The 20,956-nt window shown below is 49.0% G+C and overlaps 1 protein-coding gene across 1 annotated transcript; it reads left to right on the top strand.

The window, feature by feature from the left end:
• The first annotated feature begins 483 nt into the window (after positions 1-483).
• Positions 484-19,870, top strand: LOC140402530 (synapse differentiation-inducing gene protein 1-like). Its single transcript, XM_072490385.1, has 4 exons — positions 484-669; positions 3,700-4,232; positions 17,399-17,551; positions 18,739-19,870. Exons 2-4 carry the CDS (start codon positions 3,783-3,785, stop codon positions 18,895-18,897), a joined length of 762 nt encoding a protein of 253 aa, XP_072346486.1. The 5' UTR covers positions 484-669; positions 3,700-3,782; the 3' UTR covers positions 18,898-19,870.
• Positions 19,871-20,956: the final 1,086 nt, after the last annotated feature.

Genomic DNA, 20,956 nt, shown 5'->3' with positions numbered 1-20,956 from the left:
CTCCCTCCGTGTACCCGAACAGGCGCCAGAATGTGATGACTCGGGGATTTTCACAGTAACTTCATTGCAGTGTTGATGTAAGCCTATTTGTGTCACTAATAAAGATTATTATTAGGTTAACCTACGGTTCGCCTCTCGATCGTCCTCAGGGGCAGGAAGCGAAGCTATCCAGCTGTCCAAGGAGCATGTTCCAGCTCTTAACTCCACCTAGCACCTGCCCTGCGTTGAGCTGCTTACTCAGCAGAGGGCAGTTAACCTTGGCTGGGTACCAGCTCCAGGGCAGACACCTAACGCAATCCACGACGCCAGGTTGGAGTGCGAGGGAGGGGGAAACCAGGCAAAGGCATCTGCAGGCAACGGATTGAACCCCACCGGCTCTGCACTGCCCTTGCAGCAGCAGGCTGGGCACTAGGACCGAGGAGGAGCCCTGCAGTCAGTGCCAATGATAGGACTGATTTGAGAGTTGGCTTGGAGATACAACGTTTGGTGAATGCCTGAATGAAGAGGTCTGTGTTTCAGAAAACTTTAACCGGGAAGTCTTATTACAGGGCTGGGCTGCTTCTCATGTGTGTGCAAGGCAGATCATTACTGATGGGGGTTTTATACGACTGGAGGCGCTGATACCTTCTCATATTAAACTCGCTGCTTCATCCCTCACGGTTTCTCCTGGTAAGTTGCTTGCTCTGTGTTGCTGAACCGTCTCTTCCTCCATCCTCTCCATTCCTAATTGGTCAACCTGCCAATCCGGCGGCGTGTAAAGGTGAACACCTTGACATCTAAAAGTCAATTCCGAGAATTCACCAGCTCAGTGTAGTGTATGTACATGAACCCTTTGTGTGCTTACAGTGATGTATATCACCACAGGCTGCAGGATCGAAAATGAGAGGAGAGAATTCTGCAGTTACACCGTGGGTTTGTTTGTGCCTGTGTGAGAGAGACAACTGAGAGAGGTAGAGAGAGAGAAAAGAGAGAGAGAGAGAATGTAAAAAGCCTCTCGCAATTCCATCACTAGATTCGTCTCATCCAATTCAGATTGCATAACTCCCCGTAACGGCAGCTCAGCCCACTGGTTATTCTCTTGTTAATCCCCTCTTTCGATTCCACTCGCACTTTAATCTCTTTTCCAATTCTCGTTTGTTACTCTCTCTCTCTCTCTCTCTTTTACTCCATCCCTCTGTTCCATCTCTTCATTCTCTCTTTGAACTTGCATTTATTTCGCACCTTCAATGTGAGAAAGCATCACGAGTGGTTCATAGGAGCTTTATGAAACAAAACATGCCATTGAACCCCAAAAGAGACATTAAGTCAGATGATCAAAGGATTGGTCAACGAAGTGGGGTTTAAAGAGTGTCTGAAAAAGAAGAAAAGGAGGTGGAGAGAGATGGTCAGGTTTAGGCAGAGGGCTCTACATTTGTGTTTTGGTATATGTAAGTCTGTGCCTGTATTTTTTATGTGTCTCTCTGTGTGTGGCGAGGTTGCATATCTGTCTCGCTGTGTGTGGGTGGGAGTAATTTATTTGCCGAACTATTTCAACGCTATCTCTGCCTGTCAACCGCTGCAGTCCTGTAAGGGATCTCATTATTCACTACAGCACTCGCTCCAGCTTTGTTGAACTATTCACCCTCAGGGCAGCATGGTGGTGCAGTGGGTTAGCCCTGCAGCCTCACGGCGCCGAGGTCCCAGGTTCGATCCCGGCTCTGGGTCACTGTCCGTGTGGAGTTTGCACGTTCTCCCCGTGTCTGCGTGGGTTTCGCCCCCACAATCTAAAGATGTGCAGGGTAGGTGGATTGGCCACGCTAAATTGCCCCTTAATTGGAAAAAATTGAATTGGGGACTCTGAATTTAAAAAGAAAACAATTCACTCTCTTTCCACTTTCTGCACTTTTTAGCTGAATTAGTCACTGGTGAGAGGCAGCATGGTAGCACAGTGGTTAGCACAATTGCTTCACAGCTCCAGGGTCCCAGGTTCGATTCCGGCTTGGGTCACTGTCTGTGCGGAGTCTGCACATCCTCCCCGTGTCTGCGTGGGTTTCCTCCGTGTGCTCCGGTTTACTCCCACAGTCCAAAGATGTGCAGGTTAGGTGGATTGGCCATGCTAAATTGCCCTTAGTGTCCAAAATTGCCCTTAGTGTTGGGTGGGGTTACTGGGTTATGGGGATAGGGTGGAGGTGTGGACCTTGGGTAGGGTGCTCTTTCCAAGAGCCGGTGCAGACTCGATGGGCCGAATGGCCTCCTTCTGCACTGTAAATTCTATGATAATCTATGATGTTGACAGGGGGGGGGTTTGTTTATTCTTTGATGGGGTGTGGGTATCGGGCCTTGCTGGCACGGCCGGCATCTGCTGACCATCCACAATTCCCTATGAATTGAGTGGTTTACTCGGCCATTTCGGAGTCAACCCTATCGCTGTGGGGCCTGGAGTCATATGTAGGCCAGACTGGGTAAGAGTGGCAGATTTCCTTCCCGAAAGGGGCATTGGAGAACCAGATGAGTTTTTGCGACAATCAATGAGTTTTATGGTCATCGTTACTGAGACTAGCTTTTGATTCCAACGTCCAATCCGCTGTGCCAATTGAATTTGAACCCATGTACTTCGGACATTAGCCTCGTGCTTTCTCACTCCACATTATCACTACATCACCGTCACCCCAAGATTCCAGTAACTGGTGGCTGAGCTTTTATCTTACTTACATCCAACTGTCTCCCAGGGGCAAGTGGTTAGCACTGCTGCCTCACAGCGTCAGGGACCCCCGAGTTCAATTCCGGCCTCGGGTCACTGTCTGTGTGGAGTCTGCACGTTCTCCCCGCGCCTGCGTGGGTTTCCTCCGGGTGCTCCGGTTTCCTCCCGCAGTCCAAAGGTGCGCAGGTTAGGTGGATTGGCCGTGTTAAATTGCCCCTTAGTGTCCAACGGTGTGCAGGTCAGGTGGGGTTATGGGAGATGGGGCGGGGGAGAGGTGCAGGGGGCTAGGTAGGATGCTCTTTCAGAGGGTAGTGCAAACTCGATGGGCCAAATGGCCTCCTTCTGCAGTGTAAGGATTCGATGAGTCTCCCATTTGAAAGGGGGGGGGAAGAAAATGTTTTTCTCAGAGGGGCGTGTCTGTGGTATTCTCTCGCCCTGAGAGTAGTGGAGGCTGGGCCATTGGATCATTTTAAGACTGAGTTAGACAGGTTAGTTGACAAGGGAGTCAAAGGGATCGGGTGGCAGAGTGTGGCCACAGGGGAGGGGGGGAGGTAAGGAAGGAGAATGGAGTTGGGGTTACAATCAGATCAGCCATGATCTTATCAAATTGCAGAGCAGGCTCGAGGGGCCTACTCCTAATTCATATGTTGACAACCTCTTGGATTTCCATTTAAATAAGATTCAGAGATACTGCCTTATATACCACATTGGTCACCTCCTCAAAATAAATTGTTGAGGTTTTTTAGCCATGGCCTACTCTTTACAAATTCATCCTGGTGTTCTTTGCAGAGGAAGAGAGTTCTTCCCGGTGTCCTGCGGTATCTACCCCGAAATCAACTTCACTAAAATGGGCAAACTGGTTATCAGACTGCTATTTTTGGGAGCTTCCTGTGGGCAAATTGGATGCCGTGTTTCCTACGTTACGCTTCCAAAAAGTAATTCTGTGACTAGAAAGTTGGGGAAAGGTTTGAGAAAACTTGAAGATTTTAATCACCGCCATTCATCCTTTTGTTTGACAGGTATCATAGATTATCATCGAATTTACAGTGCAGGTATGAAGCAGAGCATCTATTAACGTTGGGAAGAAGAGTCCTGGGAAGGGATGGAAAATCTGTGTGAGCTTCAGAGACCCCTGTTGGGAAAGGAGAGGAGCAGTAAAGCATTTAGTCATCTATCGCTGGGCCGCTGTTCGGCCCAGGAGGAACCGACTTCTCCCCATGACGGAGCCGACCTCACGCCCATCTGCAGCTACCTATTCCAGGGCGGTGCTCCCACCAGCGCGGCCTGTCAGCTGGCCCCGCAGCTCCTGGACACCTGCTCGCTGCAGGACACTGTGGAATCTCTGTACAGCCCAAGCCTGACACTGTGTGCAGACCCGCAGGGCTGGACGAGCCGGAAAGACTGCAAAGAGACCACGTTCACCGAGGACGGTACAGGGGACCAGGAGATCGTAAACCCCAAAGAGCCCAACGCCCTGAGATCAGAAATCAGCCAGGCGAAGGTTCCAACTGTCTCGATCGATGTGGAGGAACTTCCGTTTCTGGAGACACAGGTAAATTGGTTACCATGGACATAAAAATGGATGTCAGGCAGTATAAACAATCAGAATTTGCCTGTTACATTAGGGTCTCTTAAAGATTTCTTAGGGAAATACAGTGTTGCGACTGTGCAAATAGGCTATTTGAGTTAGAACCAAGAAACCCCCCTTTTGATTGGCAACCTCCCCCATCTACTCCGTGGGCAACGTGGTAGCACTGTGGTTAGCACTGTTGCTTCACAGCGCCAGGGTCCCAGGTTCGATTCCCGGCTTCAGTCACTGTCTGTGCGGAGTCTGCATGTTCTCCCCGTGTCTGCGTGGGTTTCCTCCGGGCGCTCCGGGAGTTTCCTCCCACAAGTCCCGAAAGACGTGCTGTTCGGTGAATTGGACATTCTGAATTCTCCCTCAGTTTATCCGAACAGGTGCCAGAGTGTGGTGACTAGGGGCTTTTCACAGTAACTTCACTGCAGTGTTAATGTAAGCCTACTTATGACACTAATAAAGATTTTTAAAAAATGATTACTCTTTCACATATCTCAAATCCCTGCTTCCCCGTGAGTATACCGAGTCACCTTTTCAACCCACTGATGTTCCTGGCCAACATTCCTCCCTTGCCCCAAAATACCGCAAACAGCCCATGTTTCCTTTCATTGCTATTTGTGGAATCTTTCTACGGGCAAAGTGGCTGATGTACTGGCTGCCATGACAACAGTGACTATACTATAAAGCAATTCATTGGACGTGAAACAGATTGAGGCATTTTCCAGGGATTGTGACGAGCTTTATACAAACACTGCCTTTTTGCCCAACAATGTATTCAGAATCTCTGTGATTAGCTAAATATAGCATGTGTTTTTTTAAACCTTTGTTAGTCTCAAAGCTTTGCTAGCGTTATCTGATCTATATCCGCTTCATAAGTTTTCACGGATCCAGGGGGATTTGTCTGACCCAAGGGACGAGTTGGCAATGGCCCAACCAGAGGTCAAACACGTGACTCATCTGTGGCTCCCAACTGGGCGGCGTCGATGAAGGATGTGGAAGCAGGGAAGGCAACGTATGATGAGGGGAACCAACTAAAGAAAGAGGCTTGAACGCAAGAATCCAATACTGAGGGAGTTGGTGATGCTGCCTTTCAGATCAGGCTTACACCAAGGCCTCCATCTGATCTCTGAGCTGGACATAAACGATCAAATAACTCTACTTGTGGAAGAGCGGGGAAGTCCGCTCTCAATCAACACCATAAACAGATGTAAGGTTGCCATAGACCCAGGTGGCCATAGGCTTTGAGGGGGAGAGCTGACGGGTGGTGATTTAACCCGAGGGTCACCACACATCAGGCGAGGGGCAAGGTTGAGAAGGCGGAGCCTTCATGAATAACCTCAGCCGCTACGGGGAATTGAACTGTTGGCCTCGCTCTGCATCATAAAGCAACCTCAGCCGCTACGGGGAATTGAACTGTTGGCCTCGCTCTGCATCATAAAGCAGCTGTCCAACCAACTGAGCTAAACCCCCCCCCCCGATTCATTGTCTTATTGCTGTGCAGCAGGGCCTCCAGCAGCAGGTAGCGACGGTGGGGGAGAGCACCAAACAGGGGAACTGGTCAACCCCAGTGGGCTGCACCCTGCAAGAAGCAGTGTCATTGGCAAGCTGAGGGAGGGTAGGGGGGGGGGGGGGGGGGGGGGGGGGGGTGCAGAGCCAGGGGCTACAAGGCGAGGGAGAAAGCAGCAGGGGCAAGACTCGGAGTCATGAGTCATCAACCGGTGATGAGCCACGGCCATGATTGGGCAAAACTGGAGGCCGAGTCAGGGCAGCACGGCAGCATAGTGGTTAGCACAGTTGCTTCACAGCTCCAGGGTCCCAGGTTCGATTCCGGCTTGGGTCACTGTGCGGAGTCTGCACATCCTTCCCGTGTGTGCGTGGGTTTCCTCCGGGTGCTCCGGTTTCCTCCCACAGTCCAATGACGTGCAGGTTAGGTGGACTGGCCGTGCTGAATTGCCCTTAGTGTCCAAAAAAAAGGTTAGGTTGGGTTGGTGGTTTACTGGGTTACGGGGATAGGGTGGAGGTGTGGGCTTGAGTGGGGTGCTCTTTCCAAGGGCCAGTGCAGACACGATGGGCCGAATGGCCTCCTTCTGCACTGTAAATTGTATGATTCTATGAATGACTGGAGTCTGAGAAGCGTTGTGGAGAGGCAGGGAGAGAGGGAGCAGGGCAAATAGCAAGGGTCTGGCGCATCGGCCGTGAATATTTACTCTAAATAGTTTGTTCCTTGAAGTTAAACTTTCCCTTGAGAGTTTGTACAGCTTTGATGCCGGTGGAATAAAGGAACCCAGTTTTTTAACCTCCATGCAATCTGTGTGCTTAAATCACATTTTGGTGGCAGGCCAAAGATTCCACAACACAAACAGCGAATAATGGCAGAGGAAATGGAAGGGCGAGGTGGAGCGGACAGTGAGAGAACCAAAACTAGCCTCGTCAACAAGGGAGGCTTCCGGCCCAACTCAAACAGAGGTACAGGCTTCACAGGATTAAGCTGTGGGTCAAAGTAAAATGGCCAAGAAGCTTCTCCCAGTGTTCCCTCTTCTAACATTGCAGGAAAGGGCAGAATATCCCATCACGGGTATCCCTACCTGTCGGCGGGCAGGACGCTGAACAGATTTGGGATAAGACCACAGACGTCCAACAAGCTGGTGACTGAGGACTGAACCAAGGACATGACATCCAGGGGCCTCAACAAGAGGGAGCAGGCAACGTTCCTGATGGAATATCTGTGCGGAAACGCTCGCTGGGAAATACTGGGGAGTACTGGTCAAAGAGGTTCATGGTGGATCTTTGAGGTCCTGCCTTGGGTTCCTGGTGACGGTTGTGGCCTGCAACGGGAATTTTATGAGTACAACAAGGCAAAGGAGAGGACTTGGTCTCCGTATCCCTGGCGCTAGTGACGTTGGTCGACCGCGTTGTCCTCCTGGATCCCTCCTTCAAATCAACCAGAGGCGCAGAGCTGAAAGATAGCCTGGCTGAGGGGTGAGGGATCAGAACATCCGGAGAGAGTTGAGGAGACCTAACAGAGTTAAAACCCGACTGTCCTTCTTTGACAAACGAGATGATATCATCCAGGACATGGGGGAAGACTCGTAAGAGCAGGAGAGAAAGCTATCATCAGGCAGGTGACTGTTGGCAAGGATGGGGGTTTAGGCCTCAGGCTGAAGAGGCAAATGGATTGTGTCCTACCTCTACAGTAAGTCTTGGGACCAGGCAGGCCCAAGAGATACTCCGAAGAGGTAGCAGGGTTGGGCACTTCCAACAAAACTGCTCGTCAACAACCACAAACACCACAGATGTCGAGTTGGTCACCTGGCGAGCGCAACTCCATTCCTCGTCCCTCATCAGAGGCCCGGCAAAGGGAATGGGGAGGCTGAGACCCTCAGACGAAAGGCTGGACATGGAAGCCCACTTTTGCCAGTTAAGAGAGGTTTATGGCTCATGCTGTGTTCATGCCTCAAGCAAATGGCAACATTCACACTACAATCCCCTGTGGAATCTAGGCAGGGAGCCATCGGTGATTCAAACCCACGCCAGAGGGGTAGAGCCAAGTACAGTTTCATCTTTGCCATCCATCTCGAAAGAGGACCTCGGGCAGCTTCAACTGGTTGAAGAAGATATTGGTGGATTTCACTTCTGCTGGAAGATGAAATGTCCACTGACCCATCGCTGTCTACTGGAGGAGTCCAAACAGACATGTAATCGGCTGAGATGCTGGAAGAGGATGAGGGAGGAGCTCTCTGCCAGATGGCTCATGGGACAGGGGTGAAGCCCGGCAGGCTCAAGCATCGAGTGTTGATCGCGGTTCACGATCAGCTGGGACACCGAACCTCCGAGAAGACAGTAGCACTGACAAGAATATGGAGAGGATGTTTCCACAGGTAGGGGAAACTAGATCCCGAGGGCACAGCCTCAGACTGAAGGGATCCTTTAAAACAGAGACAAGGAGGAATTTCTTCAGCCAGAGGGTGAGGAATCTGTGGAACGTTTTGCCGCTGAAGGCTGTGGAGGCCAAATCACTGAGTCTCTTTAAGACAGAGATAGATAGGTTCTTGATTAATAAGATCAGGGGATATGGGGAGAAGGCAGGAGATCGGGGATGAGAAAATATCAGCCATGATTGAATGGCGGAGCAGACTCGATGGGCCGAGTGGCCTAATCCCGCTCCTATGGCCTAATCCTGCACCTAGGTACCGCATGGTAGGTTGTTGCAGAAGGTTAAAGCTCACGGGATCCAGGGTGAGGTTGCCAATTGGATTCAAAATTGGCTGGACGACAGAAGGCGGAGGGTGGTTGTAGAGGGTTGTTTTTCAAACTGGAGGCCTGTGACCAGTGGTGTGCCTCAGGGATCGGTGCTGGGTCCACTGTTATTTGTGATTTATATTAATGATTTGGATGAGAATTTAGGAGGCATGGTTAGTAAGTTTGCAGATGACACCAAGATTGGTGGCACAGTGGATAGTGAAGAAGGTTATCTAGGATTGCAACGGGATCTTGATCAATTAGGCCAGTGGGCCGACGAATGGCAGATGGAGTTTAATTTAGATAAATGTGAGGTGATGCATTTTGGCAGATCGAATCAGGCCAGGACCTACTCAGTTAATGGTATGGCGTTGGGGAGAGTTATAGAACAAAGAGATCTAGGAGTACAGGTTCATAGCTCCTTGAAGGTGGAGTCGCAGGTGGACAGGGTGGTGAAGAAGGCATTCGGCATGCTTGGTTTCATTGGTCAGAACATTGAATACAGGAGTTGGGACGTCTTGTTGAAGTTGTACAAGACACTGGTACGGCCACACTTGGAATACTGTGTGCAGTTCTGGTCACCCTATTATAGGAAGGATATTATTAAACTGGAAAGAGTGCAGAAAAGATTTACTAGGATGTTGCCGGGGCTTGATGGTTTGAGTTATAAGGAGAGGCTGGATAGACTGGGACTTTTTTCCTTGGAGCGTAGGAGGCTTAGGGGTGATCTTATAGAGGTCTATAAAATAATGAGGGGCATAGATAAGGTAGATAGTCAACATCTTTTCCCAAAGGTAGGGGAGTCTAAAACTAGAGGGCATAGGTTTAAGGTGAGAGATTCAGAAGGGCCCAGAGGGGCAATTTCTTCACTCAGAGGGTAGTGAGTGTCTGGAATGGGCTGCCAGAGGTAGTAGTAGAGGCGGGTACAATTGTGTCTTTTAAAAAGCATTTAGATAGTTACATGGGTAAGATGGGTATAGAGGGTTATGGGCCAAGTGCGGGCAACTGGGACTAGCTTAATGGTAAAAACTGGGCGGCATGGACTGGTTGGGCCGAAGGGCCTGTTTCCATGCTGTAAACTTCTATGATTCTATGTCTCATGGTCCTACTGGCTGCCGATATGGCTGGTTACTGCCGGAATTGTGAGGACCGTACTTTGGCCAAAGCAGTGAGGCGACTCGACATGACCTGAGGCCGCTGGGTAACCTCAGACCTGCCTCTGAGGGGAGTTACCTGATGCCTGGGGTCTGGTGGATGATGTGGGGGTCAGGCCACCCATGTAACAGGGTAGCTGAACCTGAAGTGGCGGCCAGAGTGAAGAGGAGTGGGGTTGTGACTGGAAATCCTGTATTGTGTGTGTCAGTCATTCCGTTGCTGCATCCAATGTGAGGAGGCCATGTGTGGTGCGGGAAGGCGATACCAATATGTCAAGCAGGGAGGCTGCAACTGGTGCAACCAATGCTGCTGATCATATAGTCCCTGGAAACAAGGTTGACCCAACACAGAGCCTGGTGCTATTGGAAGTGCCAATTTGGAAGAGGGGCTGAGAAGGTCATTTTGAGAAAATGCTGAATATCTTCCTTGCAACATTTGCCCAGTTCTTTTTTAACTTAGAATACCCAATTAAGGAGCAATTTAGCATGGCCAATTCACCCTCCAGGCACATCTTTGGGTTGTGGAGGTGAGACCCACGCAGAATCCTAGAATTTACAGTGAAGGAGGCCATTCAGCCCATCAGGTCTGCACCAGCCCTTGGAAAGAGCACCCTACTTAAGCCCACGCCTCCACACCATCCCAGTAACCCCACCTAACCTTTTGGACACTAAGGGGCAATTTAGCACGGCCAATCCACCTAACCTTACCATAGAATTTACAGTGCAGAAGGAGGCCATTCGGCCTATCGAGTCTGCACTGGCTCTTGGAAAGAGCACCCTACTTAATCCCACGCCTCCACCCTGTAACCCCAGCTAATCTTTTTTTGGACACTAAGGAGCAATTTATCATGGCCAATCTACCTAACCTGCACATCTTCGGTTGTGGGAGGAAACCGGAGCAAACCCACATAGACATAGGGGAGAATGTGAAAACTCCACACGGTGGAGAAGGCGCAAACTCCACACGGACAGTGACCCAGGGTCAGGATCAAATCCCCAGGGCCATGAGGCAGCAGTGCTAACCACTGCAGCACCCAAATATTTTTATTTTTGCATGTCTTTGTTGGGGCATTTAAGAATCAACCACATTGCTGTGGTGCTGTGTCACATGTCGGCCAGACCAGGATTGTAAGGATGGCAAATTTTACAACAATCAACAATGATTTCATGGCATTAGATGACTTTTAGTTCCAGATATTTATTCCATTCAACTTTTGCTATCTACCGTGGTGGGATTCGAACCTAGGTCCCCCAGAGCATTACTCTGGGTCTCTGGATTACTAGCCCAGTGACAATACCACTACACCACTGCCTCGGTGATGCACAAAGGCAATACTGCCACCAATGTGGATTTGAATATGCTAGCTGACGTTAACTCAATTGGACACGCTGCTCACAAGTTTGGTCAGTAAGTAGCCACCCGGGATGGCAACTCTCAAGCAGGAAAGTGTGTAGCAGGTCAGCAGGTGGCGATGGTGGGGGAGGTCACTGAGCAGGGGAACTGGTTGGTAGCCAGGACATGTCCAGATCTTGAGAGTTATGGGCCGGTGATGAGCAGAGGCCATGAATAGCGCAAAATTGGAGATTGAGTCAGGCACCAAACAGCGAGAGAAGGGCAGCAGCAAGGATCTGGTGCATCAGTTGCGAATATTCAAATAAATAGTTGGTTCCTTGAAGTTAAGCTTTCCCTTCGGAGTTTATACAGCTTTGATTCCAATGGAATAAAATTTTAACCTGGTTTTGTACCTTCGGGCAGTCATTGTGCTTAAATCACACGTCACTGATGTTTGTGGGAGCTTATTTTGTGCAAAGCATTTGCTGCATTTCCCACATCACAGCAGTGACTACGTTTCAAAAGTACTTCACTGACTGGCAAGTGTTCTGGGACATCCTGGGTGCTGGAGAAATGTCTTCCTTCATGATTCTGTAATGAGGCAGAAAATGGTGGGAAAGTGATAAAAGTGGCCCATTGTTTCGCAAAGCGATGCACACATCTACCAATTCACCAACTCTGTAAACCTACCATACTCCAATAAACTAGGGGTCATCCACTTGACCCAATGACTAGTAAATTGTCTGCAACATTAACCGACGATTGGTTGATGATTAACAGTAAATTACACAGAGGGTGGTGCAGTGGTTAGCACTGCTGCTTCACGGCGCTGAGGACCTGGGTTCGATCCCGGCCCCGGGCCACTGTCCATGTGGAGTTTGCACATTCTCCCCGTGTCCGTGTGGGTCTCACCCCCACAACCCAAAAGATGTGCAGGGTAGATGGATTGGCCACGCTAAAATGCCCTTAATTGGAAAAATTGAAAAAAGGGAAAAAGTGTACCCGAACAGTCGCCGGAGTTTCGCAACTAGGGGATTTTCACAATAACTTCATTGCAGTGTTAATGCAAGCCTACTTGTGACAATAAAGATTAGTATTATATCTCTCTGCATCCCCCCCCCCCCCCACACACACACACCGGGGCTTTCCATTTATCTCTGCGCTGGCCTGTTTCTCTTTATCTCTGCTCCTGCTCAATCTCTTTGCATCCCCCACTCTCCCATCTCCATTTGTCTCTTCCTCCCTCTGCTCGAAAGTGCTTAAAAGATTGTAATGGGTTTTGATGCTGTAAATTTCTGTCTAATGTTCTCCTCAGGGAACTAATTAAAATAAATCTCGGTTGTTTCAATTGTGTGAATTATTAATTTATTTCACAGAAGTGAATAATGAGGAAATGATTGGAAAAATCAACAGCATTGGAGAGATAAATTAATCAAAGTGAATTAAATGCTGAGTGAGTGCATTTTAATTCTCAAATCGTTTTAAGTTTCCAACGTGCCGTGAGTTACTTTGAAAGAAGATGGAGATCATGGCAGATGGAGTTTAACGCGGATAGGTGTGAGGTCATCCATTTTGGTCAGTAAAATGGGAAGGCAACTAATTATCTAAATGGGGAGAGACTTCTGGGAGCTCCGAGACAGAGGGATCTGGGCGTCCTTGTGCATGAGTTACAGAAAACGAGCCTGCAGGTGCAGCAGATAATAAGGAAAGCAAATGGAATGTTGGCATTCATAGCAAAAGGAATTGAGTATAAGGGTAAGGAAGTGTTGTTACAACTGTACAAGGCATTGGTGAGATCGCACCTGGAGTATTGTGCAGTTCTGGTCCCCTTATTTGAGGAAAGATGTAGTGGCATTGGAGGCAGTTCAGAGGAGGTTCACTGGGTTGATTCCAGAGATGAGGGGTTTGTCGTATGCGGAGAGATTGAGCAGTTTAGGCCGAGACTCTCGAGAGTTTAGAAGAATGAGGGATCAAATTGAGATATACAAGATGATAAAAGGTATGGACGAAGTAGATGTGGAGCGGATACTTCCTCTTGGGGGGTATTCTAGAACGAGAGGTCATAGTCTTAGGATAAGGGATAGAACATTTTAAACAGAGTTGAGGAGAAACTACTTCACCCAAAGGGTGAATCTGTGGAATTCGCTACCCCAGAGTGCAGTGGATGCTGGGGCAGTGAGTAAATTTGAGGAGTTAGACAGATTTTTAGTTAGTAACGGGTTGAAGGGTTCCGGAGTACAGGCAGGATGGTGGAGTTGAGGCTGTGATGAGATTAGCCATGATTGTATTGAGCAGTGGAGCGGGCTCGAGAGGCTAAATTGTCTACTCCTGCTCCTAGTTCTTATGTTCTAAGGAAGAACTATTCTGTCTAATTCAACCTTCCAGCCCTGTAGGTAACACCTCAAGCACATATCTGGTGTTCTTTACTAATAAGGGGATTTCTTGATTAATAAGGGGATCAGGGGTTATGGGGAGAAGGCAGACGAATGGGGATGAGGAACATATCAGCCATGATCGAATGGCGGAGCAGACTCGATGGGCCGAATGGCCTAATTCTGCTCCTATATCTGATATCAGGTGGACACAAGTGGTTCTTCCCTGGGTTTCAATGCAGCAAGTCAACTTCCGGAGACTCCTGGGCAACCCTGGAGGGTTTGCAACTCTACATCTTCGTCGGGTGGAATGTTAAACTTGTTGATTTAAGAGGTCCTGCAGCACGGAGAGTTGAAAGTTCTCCCTGTGGCCAACACTGTGCTCTCACCACACATCACTGGAAACAGCATCGCTGCTCATGAATCTCATTTGTTCAAACCACCCTCCTTGAATCAATGGAGGTTGAGGGGAAATCTGATGGCGGCGTCCAGGATCATGACGGGTTTAGATTTGGTAGACAGAGGAAAGCTGTTCCCATCAGCTTGTGGTACGAGGGCTGGGGAAGAGAGATTTAAGGGCTTTAGCAAGAAATGCTGGGGAGGGGGTGAGGAAGAACGTTTTTTTTACGCATCAAGTGCCACTGGTTCTGTAACCCGCTGCCAACAAGGGTGGTCGACACGGAGACAATCGATGATTTCATCAGGGAACAGAACGTGATGGGCATTTGAGGGAAATAAAATTGCAGAAGCATGTAGCAATATGGGGGAAAGGGGGTTGACTGGTTTGCTCTAGGGAGCTAGGATTGACTCAATCGGACAAATGGCCTCCTTCTATGCTTTAATGACTCCATCACTTTATTTGCCCGTTGTGGGACCTTGCTGTGTACAAATTGCCTGTTGTCTTTGCCAACACAAGTACCTGCACGCTGATAAGAATTCAGTTGCTGCGGAGTGCTTTGAGGCGTGTTGAAGAGGCGCTGAGTAGCTGTGCAAATACCATACTTCCTTACAACTAACACTTTGAAACCAGTCCTCAAAATCATGCTGAGGTCATGCACTTCTCGGCTGCAAACAAGTTACATTCGTTCCACCCAAGTGCCAGGCAATGACCATCTCTTACAAGAGAGGATCTAACCACTGCCCCTTCACATTCAATGGCATTACCATCGCGGAATCCCCCCCCCATAAAACCTGCACCATCTACAAGGCACATGTCAGGAGTGTAATGGAATACTCTCCACTTGCCTGGATGAGTGCAGCTCCAACAACATTCAAGAAGCTCGACACCATCCAGGACAAAGCAGCCCCGCTTGATTGCTGCCCCTTCCACAAACATTCACTCCCTCCACCACCGACGCACAGTGGCTGTTTAGGAGCTGTTTAGCACAGGGCTAAATCGCTGGCTTTGAAAGCAGACCAAGGCAGCCCAGCAGCACGGTTCAATTCCCGTAAGAGCCTCCCTGAACAGGCGCCGGAATGTGGCGACTAGGGGCTTTTCACAGTAACTTCATTTGAAGCCTATTTGTGACAATAAGCAATTTTCATTTTCATTTCATTTCACAGTGGCAGCCGTGTGTACCATCTACAAGATGCCCTGCAGCAACTCACCAAGGTTCCTTCCAAACCCACAACCACTACCATCTCGAAGGACAAGAGCAGCAGATACCCGGGAACACCACCACCTGGAGGTTCCCCTCCAAGTCACTCAGCACCCCGACTTGGAAATATATCTGCCGTTCTTTCACTGTCGCTGGGGCAAAATCCTGGAACTCCCTCCCTAACAGCACTGTGGGTGTATCTACACATCCGGGATTGCAGCGGTTCAAGAAGGCAACACACCACCACCTTCTGAAGGGCAACAAGGGATGGGCAATAAATGCTGGGCCTAACCAGCGACACCCACATTCCATAAATGAATAATAAAAAATAATAAAAATTCTTTCCCGCAACTTTGTCAACACTTATGATGGAGATTTTGCAATCATGTAAATGCCGTCCCAGTCCCACAGGCTGTTCTCCCCTTTTGGAGCTGACTGCTGGTGATTTAACCCGAGGGTCACCACATCTCAGGCGAGGGCAAGGTTGAGAAGGCGGGACCTTCATGAATCACCTCAGCCGGTACGGGAATCGAACCCGCGCTACTGGCCTCGCTCCACATCACGAACCAGTATTCCAGCCCACTGAGCAAGATTGTTGAATCAAATCACTAAGTTTAGTCCGATGGGATGTTTCCTCTGATGCCGCACCATTGCCAACTCTGCAATATCCTCTTTAACCTTTCCACACCCACCCCTGTCTTTTCTTAAGATTATCCTTAAAACCCACCTCTTTGGTTAGCCCTCCCTATATCTCCTTCTTTAACCTGACAGCCGTCCTGGTTTGAATAATCTCCGGCGAGAAACCTAGCGACACTTTCCTTAAATAAAGATGTTCAGCTGACCACACAAATGTGCAATGTGTTGTATGAACTTTGGTGCTGGTGCGATGAAAGGTACATAGGCTGTATAGTCCACCGACTCCAGGATTGTATCACATAGCACTCCCCTTTGGCTGTTCAGCAGGCAAGAGCACTGATTGTTTTCAACCAACCCGTCCTGGCAAAACTCAGGACGAAGCGTCCCACATTAGATTTGATTCCACAATTAGGCAGCACTTGCTGACCAATCCCGAGTGCGCCACGAATTACACTAATTTGAGATTATCAGTTGGGCTCACAATATGGTTTAAGCTTGCTAGAAACTACATATAGTCATACATAGGGCCTGTTGTTTAAGCAGAAAGAACATGGCGAGGCATTTTTTGAATTAGACAAAGGCTTTCCAATTCTCTTCCCGCATCTAGTGGTGCACAGATGCACTTTGTTTTGTCTCCATAGCTAGTAAGTCCAGGTTGCTAGTCTGTGGCCAGGGGTTTATGGTTTGAGGGGTGCCACTCCACTCTCCTGCTCTTACCAGCAGCACATTTGGAAGGATTTGCAGGTCGACACTCAACCTATTTAACCGCATTATGAACGCACCTTCCTTGGCCCTCAAGCCAGAGGGTGGTACTGGAGCCCAGAGCTTCTGGCTCAGAGGCAGGGACGCTACCTACTGCGTCATAAGATCTCTAGACAAAAGCATGGAGAACCAATAGTTCACTGACCCATTCTCCATGGCAATGACCATAAGACGTAGAAGTAGGCCATTCAGCCCATCGAGTCTGCTCCACCATTCAATGAGATCATGATACGATAATCCTCGACTCCACTTTCCCCCCTTATCCCCACAACCCTCAGTTCCCCCTTACTGATTAAACATTTGTCTTTCTTAGCCTTGAACGACCCAGCCTCTGCGGTAAAGAATTCCACAGATTCACCACCCTCTGAGAGGAGAAATTCCTCCTCGTCCCTGTTTTAAATGGACCACCCCTTACTCTGTGATTACGCCCTGTGGCCCAGGACTCTCCCACAATGAGAAACAAGGGAATCTCTCGAGCAATCGAGAGTCGACTTGTCCAACAATTAGCATCCCTTTCTTGTGCTGCATGAATCGTTGCTCCCTTTGAATTGTGGCATTTTCACATCTGTCTCCATCTTCCCTTACTCTCAAGGTTGTAGCTGACTAGAAAAGTCAATTTCTATCAGTGCAGATCGGAAAACTTCAACAGAATGTCTCTATTTTCAGGAATACGTTTTTCGAGGTTAATGGCACTGTAGACCCGAGATGACTACTTCTCGCAGGGGGGGGGGGGGGGGGGGGGGGGGGGGGGGGGGGGTGAATTTGTGGAACTCGCTGCCCCATTGTGCGTGGAATCTGAGCCATTAAATAGTTTCAAGAAGGAGATACATACATTTCTAATAAAGAAAACCGGTTAAAGGGACATGGGCAACAAGTGGATTTGAGACCAGGAGATCAGCCATGATCTGATTGAATGGTGGAGCAGGCTCGAAGGGCTGAATTGCCAACTTCTGCTCCTAATTCGCACGTTCCTATATAAATCCAGGTTACTGTTTCAGTTTCTGCTAGATTAGAGGTGAAAGTGTTGATGTTGCTCTTTTCACAGGCTAATTATTACTACAGCGATGGTGACAGTAATAGTGACAGTGACAGCTCCATCTCCCTCAACATCCCTCAGGACTATCTGGGGCTTGCTGTCTTCTCTATGCTCTGCTGCTTCTGGCCAATGGGAATCGCTGCGTTTTACCTATCACAGAAGGTAAGATGTCATCTTCTGCACATTGCTGCGAGAATATTTTAGGATTCAATTGTGACAGCAGGTCCCTCTCAAACTTAGGTTTTGCTTCCTGGATTGAGGGTGATCTAACTGAGCTATTTAATATGATTAAGGGACTCAGTGGGGGAGATGCAGCGAAACTATTGCAGAACAAAGGACACAAGATTAAAATCAGAACTAAATGACGGCACGGTGGCACAGTGGTTAGCACTGCTGCCTCGCGGTGCTGAGGACCCGGGTTCGATTCCAATCCTGGATCACTGACCTTATGGGAGTTTGCACGCTCTCCCCGTGTTTGCGTGTGTCTCACTCCCACAACCCAAAAAGATGTGCAGGGTAGGTGAACTGGCCAAACTAAATTGCCCCTTAATTGGAAAAGAAATGAATTGGGTACTTTAAGTTTCTATTAAAAAATCAGAACTAAATGACTCCCGACTGAAATCAGGCAACATTTTACATGCACAAAATCCAATGGAAATCCCCAACTATCTCCCACAAATGTCTGTGGCGCTTTCCGATGATGATAAAACTGCTTCAAGGGGCTGAATGGCCTACTCCAATTTCTGTCTTCCCAGCTACCTGCTTCATCAAGGGGGCGAGAGCATTTGACGAGCCACTGGTTCAATAGTCTGTGGACAGTGGCAGTCACAGCCATTAAACGTCACCCCGCGTCTGCGTGGGTTTCCTCCGGGTGCTCCGGTTTCCTCCTAGTCCAAAGATGTGCAGGTTAGGTGGATTGGCCACGCTAAATTGCCCTTAGTGTCCACAAAATGTTAAGTGGGGGTTACTGGGATAGGGTAGATACGTGGGCTTCAGTAGGGTGCTCTTTGTAAGGGCCGGTGCAGACTCGATGGGCCGAATGGCCTCCTTCTGCACTGTACGTTTTATGACCTCCTCCAGCCATACAACACACGCCCCTCCAACCGTGCCATCACGTATCCCCAATTCTAATCTCTCCGCCACTGGCGGCTGAGCTATCAAGGCTTAAAAGCTCTGGAATTCCCTTCCTTAACCTCTCCACTTCTCTCCCTGACTTTGGGATGCGCCTCAAGGTGACCAAGTGTCTTAACCTCATCGTACGTTGTTCGGTATCAGGTTCTCTCTCCTGTGAAGCACCTCGGAATGTTTTAGTGTTAAAGCCATTAACCGTCTCATCTTGTGCCCTCTAGACCAGCAAAGCCACAGCCAAGGGGAATTATCGGCAGGCTAGCGCAGCCTCCAGGCAAACTCTGTGCACAGCCATCTGCTCAATTGCCCTTGGGGTCTGTACGTACGTCGGCGGCATGGTGGCTCTGGCTGTACACATGTCAAAGAATGGCCACTCATAGCAGCAGTCCCGAGCAGGTGCCAGCCTCCGCGGGCGTTGAGACGTTTGCCGGACTCCCTCTGGGTTGAGACAAAGGACCCCTCCAAAGGAAAACAGAGCAGCCATCTTGACTAAAGGTGACCAACACACTTGCCCGTCAGGCGGCTTCATCTGGGGTCAGACCTCTGTTTGCGGAATGATCTGTCGCTCGTCGTGTCACAGCCCAGTTCGCCGTTCTGACAATTACAATAAACGGAAGGGGCACCCGGACTCAAACAGGGACCAGAACTGCCACTCGCTCTGTAATCCTCAACGTAATTCGTCGTCTGCAACCGAGTTCCACGTCAGAGATTTGAGCACACACGCCACTCCCAGTGCAGCGCCCGAGGGAGTGCTGCATAGTCGGAGCTGCCTTCTTTCGGATCAGACGTGAAACCAAGACGTGAAACATCGTCCCTATCAGATGGACACAAATGTTACTATTGCATTATTTGAACAACAGGAGCGTTCACCCCGGGTGTCCTGGCTAACATTTATGCCTCAAGCACCATTGCAAAAAACAGATTATCCAGTCATTACGACATTGCTCTTTGCGGAAGCTTGCTGTGCAGAAATAGGCTGCCACAGTCATTACAGTGGCAAAGTGTTTTGCAATGCCCTCGTGAGATCATGAAAGGTGCCAAATAAATGTAAGTTTGTTTCAAGGAATAGGACGGCAGCACAGTTGCTTCACAGCGCCAGGGTCCCAGGTTCGATTCCCGGCTTGGGTCACTGTCTGTGCGGAGTCTGCACGTTCTCCCCGTGTGTGCGTGGGTTTCCTCCGGTTTCCTCCCACAAGTTCCCAAAGACGTGCTTGTTTGGTGAATTGGACATTCTGAATTCTCTCTCTGTGTACCCGAACAGGTGCCGGAATGTGGCGACTAGGGGATTCTCACAGTAACTCCATTGCAGTGTTAATGTAAGCCTACTTGTGACAATAAAGATTATTATTACGACTATTAGGAGCCATTGTAGATAGGAGAGGGAGGGGCCATGCCGATGAGGGCAAGGTTGGGGAGATGGAATTGGGAGGGACAGAGCAAGAGTGTTAAAAACACTCCAGCCTTCCAAAAAAAAACCTTTGCAGCCAAAGTAAACCATCACGGGTTGCCGAAGAATGCTGAATGCTGGTCCCACGGAGAACTCGTGTCAAAACACTGCAGCACATAGAGAGCTGAAGCACTTTCTTCCCCTCAAGTGCCAGAAACCAGGCTCGTTAACTGCAGTGCAGATTAGAACACTTACTGGCCGTTGCTAATCACTTCACCAACCAAGATAAGTACGAGAGCTAAAAGCTCTGAACAGCAGGAAAGGGAATAAAGAACCAGGCAATTTCCAGCTGAATAAAAAACACCAAATGTTTTTCGCAAACTTGAGACAAGTGACAGCTAACACTCGCCAGCTTAACATTGCACACGTTTGTTTCTCCCAATTAGGGATGTTACAGCATCTCGGGAATCGGCTACTTTAGAATGTGACCTTTCTCCTCCATCTTAGCCTTTTTAATATCCCAAACGTGTTTTGCTCCTATTCAAAAACACGCCCTCTCCCTCCCACGTCGGGCCATCTTGTCACTTCTTCTTAGCTTTTGCGACATCGTTTTTTGCAATCTCTCCCAGCTCCCACTAATCACCTCCTCTTGTACAATATATAATCCAACACATTTTTACCTCTGTTCAGTTCTGAAGGGTCATGCGGACTCAAAAAAAATTAACTGTTTTCTCTCCCTCTGGGTGTGTTTTTCTTGCTTTATCGGTCTATGGTTTTTTTAAAAGTTCATTCTCGGGGTGTGGGTGTCATCGGCAAGGCCAGCATTCATTGCCCACTCCTTGAGATGATGATGATGATGGTAGGCTTCCTTCCTGAACTGTCGCAGTCCGTTGTGGAGGCACAGCCCCGCAATGATGTTAAGTATGGATTTTGACCCGGCGACGAGGATGGTACGCAATGAAACCTGTCTAAGTCTTGGTGGTGAATGACTTGGAGGGGAATTTGAAGGCGGTGGTGATTCCACACACTTACTGACCTTGTCCTTCCAGGTG

Source organism: Scyliorhinus torazame, chromosome 25 (assembly GCF_047496885.1).
Source record: "Scyliorhinus torazame isolate Kashiwa2021f chromosome 25, sScyTor2.1, whole genome shotgun sequence".
NCBI classification, from domain to species: domain Eukaryota; kingdom Metazoa; phylum Chordata; class Chondrichthyes; order Carcharhiniformes; family Scyliorhinidae; genus Scyliorhinus; species Scyliorhinus torazame.
The sequence above is the reverse complement of the archived record's forward strand: the minus strand, read 5'-3'. Positions and strand labels throughout refer to the sequence as shown.

Excerpts from the sequence above, each read along its gene's own strand:
- LOC140402530 (XM_072490385.1), top strand. The coding sequence starts at position 3,783 with ATGGAAAATCTGTGTGAGCTTCAGAGACCCCTGTTGGGAAAGGAGAGG. Across the intron at positions 4,233-17,398 it reads TTCCGTTTCTGGAGACACAG|GCTAATTATTACTACAGCGA; the intron begins GTAAATTGGTTA and ends CTCTTTTCACAG. Across the intron at positions 17,552-18,738 it reads CGTTTTACCTATCACAGAAG|ACCAGCAAAGCCACAGCCAA; the intron begins GTAAGATGTCAT and ends TGTGCCCTCTAG.